Here is a 21,430-nt window from a genome sequence, read left to right as displayed (position 1 = left end):
CGTCCAAGTCGCCCAAACAGAGAGCTCAGCATCCTTGACTCTCACCCAGCCTCGCCCGATTAATCACCTGGACCTGCCAATCCTCCTACCCAGGCAGCTCTCAGATCTGTCACCTTCTCTCCATGCCCAATACCACCCTTTTAGGTGGGGCCACCTCTGGTCCTGCTGCCACCCCTGCCTTCCACCCTCCAAGCTACAGGCAGATCCAACCATGAGACTCCCTTGTTTAAAATTACCAAAGATGGGGCGCCTGGGTGGCGCAGTCGGTTAAGCGTCCGACTTCAGCCAGGTCACGATCTCGCACTCCGTGAGTTCGAGCCCCGCGTCGGGCTCTGGGCTGATGGCTCAGAGCCTGGAGCCTGTTTCAGATTCTGTGTCTCCCTCTCTCTCTGCCCCTCCCCCGTTCATGCTCTGTCTCTCTCTGTCCCAAAAATAAATAAACGTTGAAAAAAAAAATTTAAAAAATAAATAAATAAAATAAAATAAAATTACCAAAGACCTGGCAAGGCCCTGCTTCATGTGCCTCCCTGAACCTACCTCCCTGGCCCACCCTTCCCTGCACTCCGCTCCTCCTCCTCTCTGCACCCTCACAACGTGCCTGCCACACTCTGCTCCTGCTGGAAAGGACTGACTGGCAGGGAAGCCTGACGCCTGGGTTAGAGGGGCTCCCTCCACGCACCACGAACATTCCTCAACCAAGGCCTCCAGGCCTGTTCATCTGAACCCCCACCCGGATATGGCATCTGGAGCGACCTACTCATTTTGCATTCCTACCACTAAGCGGGAGCCTGGCAATGGCTAGGTGGCCTTTAAATACTTCTGGATGAAATGCAAAAGAATAAGGGATGGAGGGGTGGAGATAAGCCTACTGGATTTGGCAAATAGGACGCCTCCATTTTCACCTTCTCCTATTCTTCAGTGGCTCTTGAGTGATGTGGAACAGTTGTCACAGTGATTGAGGGGTTCTTAGTATCGGGGGCCAGTGAAGGACAGTGGAAACATCCTGCCCCAGTTGAGAAACACTCCAGCATGTGCTCTCTTCTGGTCTCACTTGAGTCACTGGTCAGTCACTTGGGCAATAATAATAACGATAATAGCCTTGTCTATGTGTGTCCTGGGTGTGGGTCCTGTCTCCCCGCCAGACTGGGAGCTTCCAAAGGGCAAGGGCCCCGTCTCCTTTCCTCTCTGGTCCACAGTTCCTCAACCCTCAAGACCAGAGGTCACAGGAAGGGCAGAGGGACATGACCTGGGGGTTACAGGGCAGCTTTGGAGCCTGACATTCGCATTCATAGCCCAGCTCTGCACTCCTATTGTGTGAGCTTAAATAAGTTACTTAATTGCAGAGCTCCGTTTCCCTCCTTTGTGAAACAGGAGCACTGGTACCGGCTCACAGGGGCTGTAGCAGGATTTTGAGGGCACACAGGTCAAGCGTGGACAGGCCCTGGTACAGGGTAAGGACTTGAGAATGGGGGGTTGTTAGTATAATGGGACTGGCAGCCTCCTGGAGAGGCTCTGACCCACCTCTCCCAGCTCTGGGCCTCACAGTTTCCTCCTCCGCCTGCTTCCCCACCCCCGCCCCACAGCCCTGACTCCTTCCCCGCTGCCAGGGCTCCGAGGGAGCAATCAGACAATAAGGTAAGAGCCCACCGAGGGAGATGAGGGGGGGGGGGTGTGCCTTGAGACAGCGGTGAGTGGAAGGCGGGGGCTGGCAGGCTGCCATCCCAGGGGGCAGAGAATGAATCACAGACGTGAAGGAGAGACTCACTGGCATGTCAGAGCCTGGGCCCCAGGCCTGGGCTGGAGCCCTGGTCTGTTTACAGAGTGTCAGAACAGGGGAGGGAGGCTCAGGTGGAAGCCGGTCTAAACCCAGTGTCCTCCCCCAACGTATCCCATTCTAGGGCCAATCCTGGACCAGCAGGGGAAGCAGCAGAACATGTAGGGGAAGTGCACAAGACTGTGCTGCTTAGCAAGTGATAACTTCTCTCTGAGCCTCATTTCCTCATCCGTAAAATGGGGATAATCATAGTGTCTGCCTGGTAGGGTTGTTTATAAGGATCAAATGACAAATACCTGTAAAGCACTCAGCACCGTGTCTCACACATAGAAAAAGAGTGGTTTCGTTCTTATTGCTGTTAAGGGCTTGGTACGTTGAAGGAGGTGAGACCCACTCGGTCTCAGATCCAGAAGCAAATTCAGGGGGCAAAGTGGATAGAGTTGAGGGATGGGGAGGGGACCGGGCAGGACAGAGCCACAGGGTGGCTTTCTGGAGAAAAAAGCAGCATCTTGGTGCTGGGATTCCCAAGCACCTCTAAGGTTCTGTGATGCCCCTTAAAAGCACAGGGTCCAGGCCCACTCCTGATTTCTCTCCTCCCCCCTACCCCCACCCCTGAGCCAGGGAGAGCATCTCTGCTTTCTGTCTGGAGATGTTGAGGAGGAGCGTTGTTAAACCTCACCATTCACGGGCGAGAGTCTCATGCCTGCCCTCAGTGGGGTGGACTCTGCCCCACTTCTGAGCCTGCTCATTCCCGGGCTGTCTCCCTGTCGCCATCTGCTCAGGACCTGGAGTCCTGCAGACCCTCCCACAGAAGTCCTGGTGAGGGGCCTGGGGACTCCATTCCAGAGTCCTCAGGGCACCTGAGTCTGCCAGGGGGTGCTGACGTACTGGGAGCCATGCCAACCTGCCATGTGTGTTGGCCGGGGTGGCCGTCCCTGGGGCCTCATTAGCTTTATCATACAGTGCCCCCAGTTCCCCAAGATGCATGCCTCCTTGCCTGGTCTGCAGACGGGTCCTCTGTTCTATGCCCTAAGAAAGGCTCTAGGCGTGAATGTCTCCTCCCCTGGGACTCCCAACTTGACTGAGCCTCCCCACCACTCCTCTGCTCCTCCGAGGAGCCACCGAGGCCAGGATGGGCCTCCTTCCTGTCAGCCTATGGTTGGCTTGTATTAATTCAAGGCCCACTCGGACTGTTCTGGGCTCAGGATGGTTCAGGAGGCTTTGGGCTGAGCCCACATCTCCACCATACCTCTACCCAGGAGCGGGCCTGGGACAGCTGGAGTGCGCAAGCTCCTTTCCGGGCATTCAGAGCTCCCACCCCCGAAGACCCCCTGCTCTCTGAGATGTGTCAGATTCCCTTACATGGAGCCTTCCAGCCCCCTGCCGGTCTTGTCTCGTATTTACCACATGTACCACGTGCAGCCCCACTCCCACGCTTTTGCTTGAGCCACTTCAGTCTGCATCTGTTGAGGTGCACCCTCTCAAGTGGACTGAGGTCTTGGATGTCTCAGGCTCAGCCCTCCCGCCTCCCCTCCTCTGAATGCTGCTCACTCCCGTGCTGCTTTGTGCCACTCACTACTTTTCCCTACAGAGGTCTCCTCCCCAGTAGCCCCAGTGCCCAGTATGGCGCTGGGCTCACAGCAGGCGCTGAAGGAGACTTCGGTGAGAGTGGTATTGCTCTGAGCCCAGGGTAGTTCTGGCCTGGAATTACCCCCAAATGACCCCTAATTGCTCGGACAGGAGGGTCAAGGATCACCTAAGCCACCCAACTTCTCTTAAGTTACCTGCCATGTTCTTTAAAGAATAGAGGGCAAACAGGAGCCAAGTGCCTTGAGAAGAAGGGAGCCTGCCAAGTGGAGTGATTAAGAGCACAAGCCTCAACCTGAATCCTGGATTTGAATCCCAGCTCCGCCACAGACTAGCTGTGTGACCTTGGGCAAATTACTCAACCTCTCTGAGCCTTAGTTTTCTGAGATAATCATACCCAGTAGACTCGAGGATCGAATGCAATACTGTATATCCAGCGCACAGAACAAGGCCCAGCCCTTATTAGGCATTCTGTAAGTGGTAGTTACTATGATTAATAATTCATAGGCATTAATAACAACAATGTTAATAAGAGTAGCAACTATTATCATTAGTGTGGGCCAAGGTGTTCCAGCGCCCCCCCCCCCCCCTCAGGGCCAAGGTCTGGGTCTCTCCAGCCAGGGCCCCAGCCCACCTCCCCTCTTTGTGCAAGCACCAGAACCTATGTCTGTCTTCTTCCCTCCCCCTCAGATCCAAAGGGCCCGTCTGGTCATGCTCTTGTGAGGACAGTCTTCCTTTGGGGTGGAGAGAGCCATGGGCTTGGATTATGTCTGTGGAGACTTCCCACCCTGTGCCACTGAGGGTTCTCTGCGAAGGGGCCTGGAGGCCTGGGGTATACTCACTAGGATGCCCAGTACCATCCTGGGTTGGCCTGGACATAGTCCTTAACGGGGTCACTGCAGAGAAAGGAGGGGGAGAGAATCAGAATCTCCCCTATGTCTCCATTTCCACGTCTGCACCTGCCCCACCACGGTTCCCAGGACTTGCGAAGAAGAAAGGAAGAAGGGATCCTGGTGGCATAGGGAGCCCCAGCCACAGTCCCCGGCTGGGACATGGAGGTACCCGGCTGTGGGGCTGGAAGATCTGAGAGGAATGACCACTTCCCAGGCACCAACAGGCCCAGAAGGTACCGGGTCCACCCCTGCTGGCTAGAGGACTCCTCCGTGGGCACTCCCTAAGATTCCTCCCCAGTGTGAGGGCCTCCACTGCCCCACACAAATCTTTTCAGGCAAACATTCCAAAAGCAGTCTGATTCAGGGACCCCCGCCCCAGGCCTTGCCATGGCTGCCCCTAGAAGGTGCTGGTTCACACAACCAACTCACCAGAAGGTAAAGAGAGCCACGACACCCAACGTCACCAGCAGCTGGATCAGTAGGATTGTATAGACCTAGGTTTGGGAGGGAGTTCCGGTCAGCTTGGGGAGCCCCCACTGGAGGCTAGGGAGGCTCAGGCCCCCAGTGAGGCTCAGCGAGTACCTCAGCTTCCTAGTGACTCAATCTACTCTCCAGACCTACATCCTATACCCTCCCCTTTCTTTCCTAGGGGTCACTAGAATGGACCCAGGACAAGGTGAAAGACAAGCAACTTTGCTCCAGAGCCCACCCCCACAGGACAAGGGGCCCCATGTATCTGGAGACAGGTTGAGACAATGAGTTTGGGTATAGCAGGGGGCAGTGGGGTGAAGCACTTCCCAGCAGGTGCTATCAGCTGGGGTCACTAGAGAAGGGGGCACAGGGATGGCCTCTGTAGACAGAGGGCTGGGCCAGGGCCTTCTCAAGGGACACCCTGTCCTCCCCCCCAGTCCCCCAGTCCTGGAGAGTTGGGAGGAGGTGGTTACCTTTCTGATGAAGACTCGGCGAACTTTCTGGTCGTCCCAACTGAAGGTGGTGAAGAGCTCATGGTCTCCGGCGGGGAATCCGTTCTCATAGCTAGAGCTGCCTGTATGGACATGGGGAGGGCCATGAGGGCTCCCATGTATATAAATGCTGCCCCCAATGGCCACCTGTTCAGAGCTGACTTTTGTCAAACTGGTTCTCTGGACTGGGGAAGCTTTTTTCTCTAGTTCCGTTCTCAAACCTCCCACCCCACCCCATCCCACCCTCAGATCTTTTTCCCCAGCTGCTTCTCCTGAGTCCTGAGAATACACTGTCATCTCCCTACCCTTCCTTGCATGCTGACTGGGGCTCCCTGGGGGCCAATCCCTGCCATACAAATGTGGCCCTTTTCTCTTGTGTCCCCCACTCTCCTCCCTAAACACACTGGCTCCCTTTAGTGGCTAAGAATCAGAGAGAGACAGCCACTCTCCCAAGGCCACCTAGCACATCTCAGGGTCTAAGGTCCTACCCCTGCCTGCTCTGAGGCCCTTGGGGTGAGAACCAGGGACTAGTTGGATGGGAGAACCTTCTGGTGCCCCAGCTGGGAAGCAGGGCAGGGGGAAGACTGGAGGGGGAAGTAAAGCCAGGACAAGGGCAAGGAGTGGGGTATGGCTGGGGATGAAGTTTGGGGGCCTGGTCCCAGAACTGAGAACCCAGATATCAGGCCTGTGAAAGAGCATAGGATCCACAGTCAAACAGACCCACATGTGGCTCCCTCTTCTCAGACTGACTATCAGCCATCTTGGAGTGTCTTCTGCGATATGGGTCCGTGACACTCACCTCCTGGGGACAAAACTAGATGAAAGCGAAAGCCGATGGCTCTGTGCCTGGTGGGGACTATGCTGCCCTCTCCTTTGCACCCCTCATCTGGGCCATTCCTGAGGCCTCTGCTCTGTTCTCTTCCACTGTCCTTTTAATTCTTGCCATTTCTCCACGATCTTACCCTCCCTCCACAGCAAAAGCGTCAGTCTTGGTCTTTCAAAGCTGACCCTGCATCAAGCTCTTTGATGGCTCCCCACTGCCTTTTACTCAAGTTCAAGTTCTTTAACAAAGCTTCCACAGCCTCCCCCGAGCTCTCAGCCCCAATGCACACTGTTCCCTCCTACTTTTCTCCAGCCTGACTATATTTTTTCGGCCATGTGCTTTCTTGCCTCTGCACATTATATTCTTTCAGCCTGAACACTCATTTCCCTGCCTCTTCACCAGGCTAACTCATTGAGTCTTCAGGACTCAATGTGGATACCCCTTTGTCCAGGAAGTCTTCCCTGACTGCCACACGGATTAGGTAAGCTGCCTAGGCCTCTATCACTGCATCTCTTTCATTGTGTGGTAGTTGTCTGTTTACTTGTCTATACAGTCAGGCCCGTGGGGGCAACAAGTCTTGCAAATCCATGCATCGCTAAGAAATTTAGCACCACTGGTCACAGTGCTTGACACACACTTAGAGATGTTTGTCACATGTTGACTAAAATGAGCGTCCTTCTTGCCCTGACAGTTCCCTGGAAAACACTATTTAAGGCAGCTAGCCCTGGCAACCTGGATATGGAAAATGAAGAAGGGGGAGAGAGGGGAACCCACTGCAAACCTGGGGCCTGGAGGCCCTCACCCTTTTGTCTTCCACTTTCATGTGCGGTCTACATCTCCTGCCAAAGCCCAAATGGCCAGACCACTGAGCAGGCGATGAGGACAGAGAAAGTTCTGTGGGTGTCTGGGGCAGTGAGAAGGACTCACACAAACACCAGACCTTCATTGGCTCTCCAGTAGGTCACGGTGTGGTAGGTCTGCTTGGCTCTGGGCCGAGAGGGTTTGTGGTAAGGAGTGTGGACCATGGTGGCCACTCCCGGTGAGTAGAGGTTCTGTCTGAGGCATTGTTCCTGGGATTCCTTCTAGAATTCTGCTGGGGGAGGGGGGTTGAGGGGCCGCTTAGGGAGGCTGCCGGGGCTGAGGAAGATTTGAGAAGGGGCCCTTCCTTGGCACGTGGGGAGCTGTATGTTCCCAGCCCCAAGGCAAAGCTCCCACAAGCTGCTCAATCTAACAGAGGGGCTCCCACGGGCTGTGATTTTTGGTCTACAGGGAGCTGGCATTCACCTGGGTAAGTGTGCCTATGAATTATGCCTGGCCATGAGGGGCACTAAGGCTGGCATCCATATACCTTCCCCATGTCCTGTCCTCCTGTCCCCAACAAAGGCCTGGAGAAGGGAAGAGAGGTAAGGAAAGTGAGGGCCTTCAGGGGGAAGTTTTGGATCAGCCCACATGTAAACACGACACCTCCACTCACAGGGAGCCAGCCACAGCTTAATGCTGCCCTTTCCTGTGTATACTCTGACCTCTCTCCACCCTTTTAATGTACCCCTTTGAGGAAAGCCTTTCTAGAATAGCCCCTGATCCACCCCCTCCCCCTATTTACTCCCTCTATTTGCCCTAGCTTGGTGACTTGAAAAGAATCCCCTCTTCCCCATCCAAGAGTACTATGACAGAAAATATTGTGTCTCTCCCTTTTCATGGAGTCCTCCTTGACCTACTCTTGGAATAGCCCTCCAAATCCCAAGCCTTTGACAACAGAGCCTCATATAACAACCATACAATGCATCTATTTATGGGCAACTTCCTCCTACCCAAGTTTTTCCTCTGGGCCTACCACTCCCCATGATGTTCCAGCCTCCAGGAGCTGAGAGACTTACTAGGATCCACATAGGCCCAGCTGGGATGGAGAGGCACAGCCGATGGGGCTGGGGGGAAGGCCCCTGCCTTCAACCCCTCTCCAGAGGTGGCCTCCTCATAGGAGGGCGGGGCCGAAGGCACTGCTGGAGTCTCCTTCTTCTCACCATTGGCCTGCTGCTGCCCCTCTGTCCCGGGGGCCTTGTTAGCCACGGAGATCTGTGGAATAGAGGCGAAGAGAGACAGTCACCAGGGAAAGGGTGCCTTCCAAGTCCTCCCCACCCCCCCCACCAGTACCCCAACTTCCATGGGTACTTTCTCACCTGCACTAGGAAGGGTGGGGGTGCAGACAATAATTTCCCTATTTTACACGGGATATGGAATATTATTCAGCCTTAAGAAAGAAGGAGATCCTTCCATTTGCAACAAGGCTCAGTGAAATAAGCCAGACACAGAAAGACAAAAACTGCGTGATACCAGTTATATTGGGAATCGAAAATAGCCAAACTCATAGAAGCACAGAGTAGAATGGTGGTTGCCAGGGGTTGGGGGGTGGGGGAAATGGGAAGGTGTTGGTCAAAGGGCACAAAGTTTCCATTGTGCTAGATGAATAAGTTCTGGAGATCTAATGCACAGCATGGTGATTATAGTTAACAATACTTTATTGTATACTCGAAATCTGCTGAGAGGGTGGATCTTAAGTGTTCTCATCACACACAAAGAAAGGTAACTATGTGAAGTGATGTTAACTGACTTGATTGTGATCATTTCACAATATACATGTATATCAAAACATTCAGGTCATGTACCTTAAATATATACAATTACCATTTGTCAATTATACCCCAATAAAGATGGTGGCGGAGGAAGACTCTCCCCCCTCCTTTTTTTTTTTTTTTTTTTTTTATAGATGGGAGAACTGAGCTCCACGAGGGTCAGGGCTGGCCAGAGGCACACACTGAAGCTGGAATAAAAACTGAGGAAGGAGAGGGGAAAAAAACTGAGTGACTCGGTCGGTTAAGCGTCCGGCTCATGATTTTGGCTCACGTCATGATCTCACAAATCATGACATCAAGCTCTGTGTTGGGCTCAGGTGCCGAGCCTGCTTAGGATTCTCTCTCTCTCTCTCTCTCTCTCTCTCTGCCTTCCTGCATGCACATGCATGCCCTCTCTCTCTCTCAAAATAAATAAACTTTAAAAAAAAGTTTAAAAAATAACTGAGGAAGGAGAAATTCTTAGGAGAGGCCACCATGGGGCTGTCCCTGGGGCAGAGAAGGGGTGTGTATGGTTCCACTATCTCCCTGGGGTTCAGGGAAGGGCCTGGCACAGAGTAGGCCCTCAAGAATATTATTGAATGAAAGATTCTTTCATTTAATCTCCCTGCTACCTTGGTGGTTATATTTTGACCCCTGGTTTTTTTTTTTTTTTTAATGTTTATTTATTTTTGAAAGAGAGAGAGAGAAAGAGAGAGCAGGAGAGGAGCAGAGAGAGAGAGAGGGGAGGAGAGAGGATCTGAAGTGGGCTCTGTGCTGACAGCAGAGAACCCAATGAGGGGCTTGAACTCACAAACCATGAAATCATGACCTAAGTTGAAGTTGGATGCTTAACCGACTGAGCCACCCAGGCACCCCTGATCCCTGTTTTGAAATGAGGGAACTGAGGCTCAGAGAGGAAGGATGACTTGTCCAAGGTCACAGAGCCACACATAGCCCATTGGGCTGCAGAGCCCAGGCCTTATCCACTGGGACTGGCCTCCTTCTGTTGGGCTAGAGATGACACTAGGAAGGTGGGGATGGGCGAGCAGGGAAACAGAGAGGGGTGAGGGGAGATATGAGGAAGAAAGGGGACCATAGAGTGGGGAAAGGGCAAGAGGTCCCTGGTGAAGAGTCCTGTTTTGGCCTCATCCTGTTGTGAACCTCAGCCTCTCTCCCAAACCAGAAGAGAATCACAGACCTTCACTGTTGGAAGGGATCTCAGAAGGTATCTAGCTCAACCCTTTCCTTCATTTGACAGATGAGGAAACTGAGGTCCAGAGGGAATTGTGCCATGGCAGGTTGAAAACTCAAGCCCATTTACACTCAGCTCTGCCCCAGGCCCCAGAGGGTCCACTTAAGCTTTGGGGAGAGGATGTGAGCTGGAAGGGCCTGAGTGCTGGCACCAGGGAAGGGAAGACTGTGGGGGAGGGGGTGTATGAAAACTGACCGGCAACAAAAAGACTAAGCCTCAGAAAATGAATGGGATTTAGTTCTGGCTTCAGAAAGAATGTGTTAAACCCGAAGGGCTGCAGAGGAAGGCCGCTGAGTTCATTCTTTGCAGGTTGCGTCCAGCTGAGGCAGCCCAGAGGGAAGCGAGCACCAGAACATCTCTGTCTCCACTCAGCCCTAAGGACCACTGAACTGGAAAGTTCTTTTCCATCCTCAGAAAGCCTGTGAGCCAGCTGGGGTCAGAGGCAGAGGAGGCGGGGCGATGTGCTACATTCATTGAGGACAGGAGGCGATGTCAGCAAAGTGACTGGGGTGGGGGGGTGGAATCAGCAGTAGGTGTGGGGAGGGGGCTTTTCATTTTCACCCCGGTGAACACCCCCCAGGCCTCCTTAGGGAAGGGCCTTGAGGAGCCTAGGCCTGTGAGAATGGGGCCCTGGTTCACCTGCTGCCCTCCCACTCCCCAACCTCCTTCCTCATCCAGACCAGAAGGCTCACATCCAGGAAAACCCATTTCAGCCCACCAGAACCAAGGTCCTTTGAAACCAGACCCAGGAAAAGAATTATCACCTCTGACTTCAGCCCTGTCACGAATGGGCCCTCCTCCCAACCCCCACCCTGCCGATCAGCCCCAGAGCCTCCTGGGCCCTGCCCCCCATACACACACACACACACACACACACACACACACACACACCCTCATTCCCAAGTGAGGTCTGCCCAATGGCAGGAGGTGGTATCACCAGTGACATCATTTTGAGGTCTCAGGAGATTAAAAACAGAGAGGAGGGTCTGAGAGCCCAGGGAAGGATGCCATTGGCTCTGAGGCTCATCTTGGAGAAAGGAAGGGGGAGTGTAGGGGAGGCTCCTCTTCTGTTTTCTCTGCCCAATCCTTGGCACCCCCAAAACAGAGGGCCAGAGGACCCTCCCTCTTTGCCCCAGGCCCTGATTGTTGTATAATTCCACAGGCTGTTGATGTTATGTAACCACACTAGGCCAGCCAAGTCTCTGCCCCAGCCCTTCCCCTCCATTTCAGGCCTAAAACTAGAAAAAAAGAGACGACGTTTTATCTGGTTCCATCTAGTCCCATGTCGAGCCAAAACAAAAACAAAAATTAAAGCATCCTGATGCAGGGTTGCCATAGTAATCCCCTCCCCCCCCAAAGCATGTGTCCAGATGTGGAATGAGTTGGCTGGGGGGTGGGGGTGGGGGTTTCTGTGGAGGTGGGAAAGATGAGCATAATGTGGTTGGGGCAGGATAGGCACCACTCCTTGGGGCTCACCCAGGTGCCCCCCTATAGTCCCCCCACCACACCCTGGACACCCAGGTTGATTCCTTAAGGGAAACTGGGTACCTGTGAAGGGTCTTGAGATGCCAGAGCCCCTGGGGTGAGAGGGCTTGTTGGGCAGGAAGAGGCCCTGACCTATCACTTGAAATGCGCCTTTTGGTCCTCTGACTGCAACAAGGACCACAGAGGACCTTCGCACAGGCGCCGGGGAAGGATGCTTATAGTGGTCCAGAGAGTTTGCTCGGGATGACGGGGAGCGGGGAGCCAAAGGATGAAGGATGATGGTGCAGGTGGGGGAGATGCCGGTACCTTTCCTTGTGTCATGGTGCCGTCTCTCCGGGAAGGGGTCCCTGAGGCAGGGGCGGCCGCTTGGGTCACCGCAGCCTGCCTGCGTCTCTTCCTTCCTCCGCGTGGGTTCTAGCAACATCCACTGCAGCCGGGCCAGGCGGACCGGAATGTACCATTCAGGCGCAGGAGGAGGAGGGGGCCCGGGGGCGGGCTGGGAGGCTGCTGCGGAGGCCGCTGCGGATTTACAAGCCCGTGGGGAGGAGGAGGCGCGCCGCCCCCTCCCCCCGTCCCCTCCACCCTGAACCCTCATCCCGGGACTAGGGAGCGCGTGCTGCAGAGCCACCCAAGTGGATGGGTCCGCAGGGCGGGAGGAGGCGCGGGGACTCCGTGACACCCGACCAGCTGATGCTGCCTGCCTGTAACTGGAGCTGGGTGTCAGAGCCTTATCGCTCCACCATCTCTGCCGCTGACAGGTTCTTTCTGTTCAAGCCTCAGCCTCCCCTTTCCCTGCCTCTGGATGCGTCCCAGATTTCTGTCTCCATTTCCACCTCCCCTCTCATCTGTTTCATCATCCACGGCAGAGTGGGGAAAGTCTCCCACGGCTGGCTCATCTACCCTCCCTGGCTTCTAATAGGGCCCCTGGGCCCTCAGTTCCTATGGGCCTTTGGCAAGCCATATAGGCACCTCTCCTTTGCCTCCATTTTCCCACCTGTGAAATGGGAGCAATGGGCCCCTCCCTACCTTGTCGCAGAGGCCTGGTGTGGGAGGATGCAGGTGCTGGTTTTTTGAGTTTTGTTTTTGTTTTTTTTTTCAGCCCTGCTGGACCATCTAACCAGGCCTTTCTGGAGAGGCTTCTAGCTCTGTCTCAAAGCGTCTCCAACTCCCATCCCCATTCCCAAGATGCTGCTTCCTTTCTGCCTCCACTCCTGCCTCCATCACCCCTGCCCCCTTCCAGAGCCTGTTCCCTCCCCTCTCCCAGGCTTGTCCTTGGGAATTGGCCATCGCTGGGCCCAGTTTTCCAAAGCTGCTGCAGTGTTGCTATGGAGTTTGCAATCTCACGACCTGGGCTGGATTCCCAACTTGATCACCCTCTGGCCTTGTGACTTTGGCAAGGCCTTGATCTCTGTGAGCTGCAGCGTCTCCTATGGAAAGAAAGAGCTCTGTCCATCCTAGATTGACTGTGAGGCACACAGGTTATGGCAGTGGAAGCGCACTGAAGACCACAAAGTGCAGCCAGCATGTGAGTCATTATTAGCTGAGGAATTAGTGTCTTGGGCCGCTCCAGGGTGAGGACTCTGAGATCTGCCTAAAAGGATCTGAACTTCCTAGGATAAGATGAGAAACCAAGTCCCAATGCAGGGATGGCCCCTTACCGTCTGCTTCTCTGTCGTCTCTCAGCTAGACCCACCTAATGACGGTGAGAGAGCAGGGCGCTTGGTGTGCAGCTAGATTATTGAGTTGTGACTCCAACTCTGTTCGCCCTTTGTGTCCCGCCCCCTAGCTACCAACTGCCTACATGCTTGCTTAAGCCGGGGTGTCCCTGTCTAGAGGCTCTCTCAGCCCTCCCTGTCCTTCCCAGCCCTTCTCCTGCCCCCTTCCTCCTGCAAACTGTTGGCATAGTTCCCCCCACCCCCACTGCTGCCCAAGGTCTGCCTGGCCTGCACGCCACCACTGTCCCCTCCTCCCCCCCCCCGAATCTGTGTTCTGGAGCAGTTTTCTCCTCCTGCGTGACAGCTCTAGTGGCCACCTCCTCCAGGAAGCCTCCCTGGCCCCTGGTCTGGGATTGATGCTTTTTTCTGTAGTTTCCTAGCACCCGTCACATGACACTGTGGAGTTTCTTTGTCTCCCTGGTAGATTCTGAGAGAACCTGTCTAGCAGTTTCCACGTTGGCAGGGCTGAGAACTGTGGCAGGCATGTGGAATGTACTCGATAAATCCTAGCTGTGACTATTACCCAGACATATGGTGTTACACAGAGCCTGAATTTATGTAGGCCTCAGCATTTTCATGTATTTGCGAATCTCAGTTGCTCCTTCTCTCCCTGTTTACTCCACTCCTGCCACACAGGCCTCTTGGCTGTTCCTTGACAGGCTAAGTATACTGTTAGCTCAGGGCCCTTGCACTTGCTACATCCTCTGCCTGGAATGTCTACAGATTGCTGTATGGGTCACTCCCTCACTCATTTCATGGCTCTGCTCACACATCACCTTCTTGGGAAGGTCTTCCTGATCCTATATAAGTAGGAATGCCACCAATGTACCACCACCCAGTTCATCGGGCAGTCTTTTTCCTGCCCCGGCTTTATTTTATTTCCTTGGCAATTGTGACCTCTGACACATATCTTGTGTTTAGACTTTTGGTCCCTCTTTCTCTTCTAAGCTCTCAGCATCAGCTGTTAGTATTAGCCTCAAGGATTCCATAGATGTTGTTTAATGAAATAATTTCCACCCTCATAAGGCAGCTCAGTTCCGCTGTTATTCCTTCATCACGTGTGTCGTGCCTAGTTCTATGTGACACACTGTGGTAGAAGCTTTGGTGGTTCAAAGGGGACTCAGACATGCAGCCTTTCTTCGGCGGGAAAAGGTCCATTCAGAGCTCACCCCTGCGCACTGCCAGGGCGGGAAGCAGGCTCGGGCAGGATCGCTAAAGAAAGGGGTGCCTGAGGGGAGCCAGGCACAGTGAGAAGTTCCCCAGGGAGCCGGGAGCTTGTTGGGGTCACATCTCTGACTCTCTAGCCCAGAGAATGGGCTTTATTCTGTTAGCATCAGAAGTGGGGGTGGGGGGAAGTTCCAAGGGTTTTCAAGCAGGGGAATAAGTTCGAAATCATGCTTCAGAAAGACCAAACTGCTGTAGTGATATTTGTCGTTAAAGCATTCTCTTGAACAAGAAGGGAAGAAGGGTCAGCCTGTGAGGAACTGTGGGGAGGGCCTGAAGGAGGGCAACGCTGATAAGAATGCAGACTCTGGGGGAGCCTGGGTGGTGCAGTCGGTTAAGCGTCCGACTTCAGCCAGGTCACGATCTCGCGGTCCGTGAGTTCGAGCCCCGCGTCAGGCTCTGGGCTGATGGCTCAGAGCCTGGAGCTTGTTTCCGATTCTGTGTCTCCCTCTCTCTCTGCCCCTCCCCCGTTCATGCTCTGTGCCTCTCTGTCCCAAAAATAAATAAAACGTTGAAAAAAAAAATTTTAAAAAAGAATGCAGACTCTGTGAGTTCTTGTGGCGGCCTGGAGCCCAGACTGCAGAGCGGTCTGCCTGGGCTCAAATCCCGGCCCTGGGCAAGATGCTTTGCTTCTCTGTGCCTCTGTTTCCTCACTGAGTTAGTATTAGTAAAGCACTCAGAGCAGAGCCAGGCATATACCAAGTGCCCCATGCATGTTTGCTAATTTAAAAATAAGACAAATGATCCAGGGGCAGAAAAGATGGAGAGAGGCAGACAGCTTGGGGCAGGATTGACAGGACTTGGGAAGAGGCTGAAGACAGAGGGATTTGTAGGCTGAGACCCTGGGAGAATGGTGCCATTAGTAAGAGGGAGGATGGGGCTGATGTGTTTGGGGGGGGGGTCAGGTTGAGTTTGTGGTGCTCCTGGGATATCTAGGTAGAGATGTCTCCTAGGCAGTTAGCTAGAGGCTCCTGGTGCCCAGAAGAGATGTCTAGGCAGTGCCTTCCTTACATAGCTCAGGGGGCACCTTGCATTGTATTTTAGGGGAATGTCATGCCCTTTCCCACCCTGGAGCCCAGCTCTGGGGCCTCATCAAGTCGAGCAGTGCGGCAGCTGGGACTGGGCTGGATTCGGAGGTTTGGGGCTCCTTGGTCGTTAGCATGTGGACAGTGGCTGAATCATGGAATACATGACGACATCCTGCAGAGTGAGGCCAAGGAGGGAAGAGGCCCAGAGCAGCACCTGGAGGGGGGTGGGAGAGTCAGAAGAAAGTTCTTCCCTCTCTCCCAGAACCCCCTCACCGTCTTCGATGACCAGGCTGAGGTAAGAGGGACAGACTCAGAGACCACCAGTCCGTGTGGCCGGGGCCGCTCCTCAGAGCAGGGGAGGGTGTGGGCCCCCACGTTTCCTTTCCCCTCCTTTCAGGCCAACGCAAGCAAGGCAGCCCATCCCCATCCTTGTTCTGCTCCGCTTCTCAGCCAGCTCTGTTTGCAGCAAGCGCCTGGGAGGTGGGACGGGGGGCGGGGGGGGCGGAGGTGTGGACAGAGGCGAGATTTCTCTTTCTACAGCCATAGAAACAAGAGGCCAAAGAGGGTGAGTGACAAACCCAAAGTTACATGACACGTTGGGGGTCAAGCTGAGATGAGAAGGGTGGATGTGACCCCATCTCCAGGACCAACAGGCCAAGAGTGTTTCAGTGACATCACTTGGTCGGGGTGTGGTGGGGGGAGCTGGGGGTTTTCCGGCTCCCTAGATGGGCAAAAGCAGAGCTTTCCGGGTACCTCTTCCCAGATCCTTACCCATAACTGCCCCCCCCGCAACCCGCAACAGCCCCTGTCCCCCAGGGATGAAGAGAGAACCTGCACATTTGAAGTCAGTAAGAGGGAAGGGCCGAGGCAGTGGCTAGAGCTCCGATCCTCACAGCAAGCAGGTTTCTCAGGGTGGGCTATGAGAGGTGGAGGTCCAGGTGAGCTCAGGCATACCAATGTGCCCTCCTGGCTTTACCTGGGCTTCAGCAGTGGCTGCCTCCCTACAAATTGTCCTCCTGGTCCCTGGCCCCCTGCCCCTCTCACTGCTGTCCTTATAGGCCCTTCCTACCTCCCCCTCCAGCAGCCCTGCCACAAAGAACCTGACCTCCTGAACTGGCCAGCCACAGCCTGGTGACACAACTTCTCTATGCTAGGGTTTCCATTCCTACCTCCTCACCCCCTCCCCCGTGACAAGAGGCCTCCCCAGATGTGTCTCCACAGCACAGGGACATGAAGCCTCTTCCCAGCTGCAGGGACTGCTTACAGGTATGAAACCACATTCCAGTCCCCCTCTCTCCTCCCCACCCCCCAACTTCTGGGCGTTTGCCGGGAGCTGGGGCAGGGGGAGCCAAGTGCAGGAGCTGCGGTTTACAGGCTCTTCACACCCAGCCCCATCTGCTCTGTTGCTCTTAGCAGTGTCCAGACCCTTGATAAGTCATTTCTGTCCCCTGGGTCTTGCTGTTGGGGCTGGCCCTCCCTGATTCCTAGCATGGCCACGGGTTCTGTTGAGACCACACGTTGTGCTATGGGATTTTTATGTGCGCACGTCTGCTTCTCTACCAGATGGGAAGATCCTTAAATGTTGGACTCGATCGGGATGCCTGGGTGGCTCAGTCGGTTAAGCATCCAACTTCAGCTTAGGTCACGATCTCACAGTCCGTGAGTTTGAGCCCCGCATCGGGCTCTATGCTGACAGCTCAGAGCCTAGAGCCTGCTTCAGATTCTGTCTCCCTCTCTCTCCTCCCTCCCTTGTTCACGCTCCATCTCCCTCTCTCTCTCAAAAAATAAATAAACATTAAAAAAAAAAAAAAAGTAAGACTATCCTTCCAGCCCCCACTCCTCTTCCACTGGGTAGAGCTCACTGATAAAGAAGAATACAGGTAGGTTTTACATTAGGTCTATCTGGGTGCAAATTTTGATCTTACCACTTAGGCAAGTCATTAAACCTCTCCAAGCTTAGTTTTTTCATCTGTAAAATGGATATTCATTCATTAATTCACTCATTCAACCAATATTCACCGAGGGCCTGCTACATCTCAGGCAATCACGCAGATACAGCATCTAACACAAAAGACACAAATCCCTGCCCTGTGGGCCTTGCTTTTTAGTGGGGAACCTTAGTGCCTGTCTCAAAGAGTGATTGGGAGGACTCGATGAGCTAATTAGGAACAAGCTTCGCACAGGGCCTGATGTGATAGGCCTGACAGGTTAGAGCTGTTGTGAACATCCATTCAGGGCCACTTATCAAGAGCTTACTGTGTGCCAGCTCCATGCTAGGTGCTGAGGAGACAAAGATGTGGAACAGCCATCCACACCCTCGGGAACTCAGTTTAATGCCCCTAATGTGTGTTGAATGGGCACTACCCTCGTCATTGTTCAGAAACTTATAACAAGCACCGGTCTGTAGCGTGTGCTACAAAGAGCCATAAAATTCTAGTCAGGTGTGACATGACAGGTGTTTATCCCCTGGTACCCTACAGACTAAGTCACACATGATTGATGTGCTTTCAGGAGGTTCCGAAGAAGGAGCGGTTATATTTGGTTGGGGGACAGAAAGGATCTGGAGGAGGTGGCTTTTGAACAGCATCTGAAAGAAAAGAGTAGGATTCCACAGACAGAGAGTGGTGGCAGAGATAGGAAGGGCGGCCCTTCAAGGGACCAGAAGGGCACAAAAATAAGTGCTTGGAGGAAGGAAAACAGGAGGCGCCAATTGTGTGCCTAATCCCAAGATGACCTAGCCCAGGGTGAGGGTGGAGGTTGGTCTAGGCAAGGCAGCTGAATTCACAAGCACAGGAGACAACTCTCCAAGAGGTGGGTTGGAGAGACCCCTTTCCTAGCCCTCTACCCTCGAGCAAGACTACAGCAGGCTCAGAATGCCACCATTAGAAGTTCATTTCCTTGAGCAAGCGTCAGCTTCCAGAAGGTCCCTCACAGAAACAAACCACGAAAGTGAAACTCCCTGAGTGGTGCGACACGTTGTAGATACTTCACACGCACCAGGTCCCTTCCCTTTCTCCTAAGCGGAAAGCTCCGTTTCATGAGCCAGGAACCTTGTAAATATTTCAGTGGCGTCTGTGTGGTTGAGGCTGTGAAGACTGTTCTCTGCAGCACTCGTGACAGTGAGGTCTGGGAGATGTCTCAGGCCCGTTACAAGTGTTTGATCAGCCTTATGTTAAAAAAAAAAAAAAAAAAAATTTCCCCAGAACTGTTGACAGTCACTGGCGTGAGACAGATTTGCACTGTTTCTGGAAAGAGGCCAGAACATGAACCAGCAGAGAGTTGCATCTCACAAAAGAGGCCATGGCCAAGGCCTGACAACCAGGCATGAGCTCCTCCACCCCCAACACAGCCCCAAGCCATCAACTGGGCCGGGCAAGGGCTCTGTCACACTAGGGGTCCCGGAAGGAAACCCAGGAAAGAAAACAAGAGAAAGTGGCTGTGCCTCTACCACCAGGGCTGGAGCTAGAATTGAGGACAAGTTGACCGGGCCTGTTGCCTTTGAATTCTTCTTCTTCTTCCTCCTTTTTTTTTTTTAAAGAAACATTTTGTTGTGATAAGAACATTTACCGTGAGACATACCCTTTTATATTTTTAAGTGTGCAATCCAATATTGTTAACTACAAGCACGATGCCGTACAGCAGATCTCTAGGACTTATTCATCCTGCATAGCTGAAACTTTATACTAATTAAACAACAACTCTCCATTTCCTCCTCCTCCCCCCGCCCCTGGAAACCACCATTCAACTCTCTGCTTCTATGAGTTTGTCTCCTTGAGATACCTCATGAAAGTGGAATCATACAGCGTTTCTCTCCTTTCGTGACTGGCTTATTTATAATGTCCTCAAGTTTCATCCATGTTATCCCAAAGGCAGGGTTTCCCTCTTTTTTAAGGTTGAATAATATTCCATTGTGTGTACACTATACTTCTTTATCCGTCCCTCCAACTGGTTTGTATGTTGATTTTGTATCCCATAACTTTACTGAATTCATTTATTCTGATGGGGTTTTCTGGAATCTTTGGGGGGTTTTCTACCTATGAGGTCATATCATCTGCAAGCTGATATTTTTACTTCTTCCTTTCCAATGTGGATGCCTTTTATTCTTTTTTCTTGCTAATTGTTCTGGCTGGAACTTCCAGTACCGTGTTGAATAGAAGTGGCAAGAGAGAAAGTAGCTTTAGAGGAAAAGCTCTCGGTTTTTCAACATTCAGTATGATATGAGTGACAAGATTTTCACATATTGCCTTTATTATGTTGAGGTAATTTCCTTCTATCCCTGGTTTGTTGAGTTTTATCATGAAAAGATGCTGAATTTTGTCAAATCCATCTACTGAGATGCTAATGTGATTTTTAAAAAATCTTTCATTCTGTTCTTGGATGTATTTCTTTAATTGATTTCTGTTTGTTGAACTGTCTTTGCATCCAGGGATAAATCCTCCTTGGACATGGTGTGTGATTCTTTACATGTGTTGAATTCAGTTTGCTAGTATTTTGTTAAGGACTTTGGCATCTATGTTCATCAGGATATAAACACCTAGTAGTTTTCTTTTCTTGTGATAGCATCGTCTGGCTTTGATATCAGAATACTGCGGGTGTGATAAAATGAATTTGGAAGTGTTCCCTTCTTTCAATTTTTGGGAAGATTTTGACAAGGATTGGAGTGAATTCTTGAAAAGCTTGGTAGAATTCACCAGTGAAGCCATATAGTCCTGGGCTTTTCTTCGATGGGTGGTTTTTGATTACTGATTCATTCTCCTTACTAGTTACAGTCTCTTCAGATTTTCTATTTCTTCATGATTCAGTCTTGGAAAGTTGTGCGTTTCTAGGAATTTATCCATTCCTTCTAGGCTATCCAATTTCTTTTGGCACTAGGGGACTTTAAATTCTGACATGTTCACAAACCAGGTTGGGCTCAAGTGGATAAAGCACATAACCTATCAAGAAACAGGGAGAGGAGAGGAAGGAAGAGTATGACCTGGACTGGACAGTGTGAACTCTCAAGGTGTGTGTCCCCTGCCACCTGTGGACTTTGTGATTTTATACATTGGGAAATGGAAGTCAGGGAGCAGAGCAGCTTGGCTGGAAGAAGAAGGAATAGCAGGACTCTGTTGAACCCTAAGGCATCCAGCCCAATTGGAGCCTTGCAGGCTCCAGCTTGCCTCAGTCATCCATTCCACAACATGTAGAGAGCCCCTACTGGCTAGAAGACACGGAGGCAGGCCTTATGGTGATGGCAAGATGCAGAAGCCACCCTCAAGATGCTGGAGAGGAGAGAAGACAAGCCCACGGTTAAACTCGGGACCCTCAGGGCTGTATAGTAAGAACCATAACAGAGGAAAGTGACACAGAGGGAGGCCTGGGAATCCTTCAAGGGAGTTGGCATTTAAACCGGTCTTTGAACACCAAGCACGATTTTCAAAATCTATACAGATTTCCTTTTCCGGTTACATAATTAAAGTGTGTTCATAATTTAAAAAATTTTAAGCAAATGTGGTAAAATGGGAAGAAAAAAATAGTTATCTACTTCCATAACCTGGAGAAAAATCATGGTTAAAATATTGGTGTGTTTTCTTCTGGTCTGCCTTCTTTTTTCCCTTGATTTTGTCCCTACATCTTGAAGGTAGCATTTTGGCAGACCCAGCTGGAGGAAGGAATGGAAAGTCATGTGACAAGGAGGAGACCACAGAATAAGGGCACGGTGTCTCTGAGCTCTCTCTGGGCCCACATTGGGGTTGTCAGAGCCCCGACGAAGGGGGCTCCCTTCCCCCCACCCCTTAGCCCTTAGCTCTCTGATTGGCTAATGGGCCACACCCAGGGCGCAGCCTCAGCCCATTTTCCTGCCTGGCCCCCCAGGGGGTCTGTGTTCTGGGCAGGAACATGAGGCTGCGGTTACCCTTCTTCCTGGCACAGTAGACACAGCCTGTTTCTTGGGTGATGGAGTTGAGTTTCCAGCTCCAAAATTGGCCAGGGCCGACCAAATCCCAAACTGATCATCTGGATGTGTGCTGTCCAATGGAGTAGCCACTAGCCGCGGGTAGCTGCCAAACACTTAATATGTGAAGAGTCAAAACTGAGATA

General features: G+C 52.5%; 1 protein-coding gene and 1 long non-coding RNA gene across 5 annotated transcripts in view; one reads left to right on the top strand and one right to left on the bottom strand.

Annotated features, from left to right (window-relative positions):
• The window catches only part of FAIM2 (Fas apoptotic inhibitory molecule 2), a 34,420-nt gene extending 22,576 nt beyond the window's left edge, over positions 1-11,844 (bottom strand). Inside the window, exons 1-5 of one of the 2 annotated variants that reach the window (XM_040488199.1) lie at positions 11,692-11,844; positions 7,917-8,112; positions 5,199-5,299; positions 4,684-4,748; positions 4,204-4,257 (exon numbers count right to left, since the gene is read on the bottom strand). In XM_040488199.1, the coding sequence (XP_040344133.1) occupies positions 4,204-4,257; positions 4,684-4,748; positions 5,199-5,299; positions 7,917-8,112; positions 11,692-11,706 (431 nt within the window). In that variant the 5' untranslated portion in view covers positions 11,707-11,844. Of the gene's footprint in view, positions 1-4,203; positions 4,258-4,683; positions 4,749-5,198; positions 5,300-6,979; positions 7,080-7,916; positions 8,113-11,691 lie in introns of those variants that run through there. The other variant, XM_040488200.1, reaches the window with a different exon arrangement.
• Positions 1,571-20,729, top strand: LOC121038603 (uncharacterized). Of its 3 annotated transcripts, none has more exons than XR_005794417.1 (3): positions 1,571-1,635; positions 15,369-15,647; positions 20,258-20,729. It is a non-coding gene; the product is annotated as an uncharacterized LOC121038603 (long non-coding RNA). The 3 variants fall into 3 exon arrangements; XR_005794416.1 differs by lacking the exon at positions 20,258-20,729 and adding an exon at positions 16,916-17,022; XR_005794418.1 differs by lacking the exon at positions 20,258-20,729 and adding an exon at positions 15,750-15,843.
• Positions 20,730-21,430: the final 701 nt, after the last annotated feature.

Source organism: Herpailurus yagouaroundi, unplaced genomic scaffold (genome assembly GCF_014898765.1).
Source record: "Herpailurus yagouaroundi ecotype Mexico unplaced genomic scaffold, PumYag 166, whole genome shotgun sequence".
In the NCBI taxonomy this organism is placed as follows: Eukaryota; Metazoa; Chordata; class Mammalia; order Carnivora; family Felidae; genus Herpailurus; species Herpailurus yagouaroundi.
The sequence above is the reverse complement of the archived record's forward strand: the minus strand, read 5'-3'. Positions and strand labels throughout refer to the sequence as shown.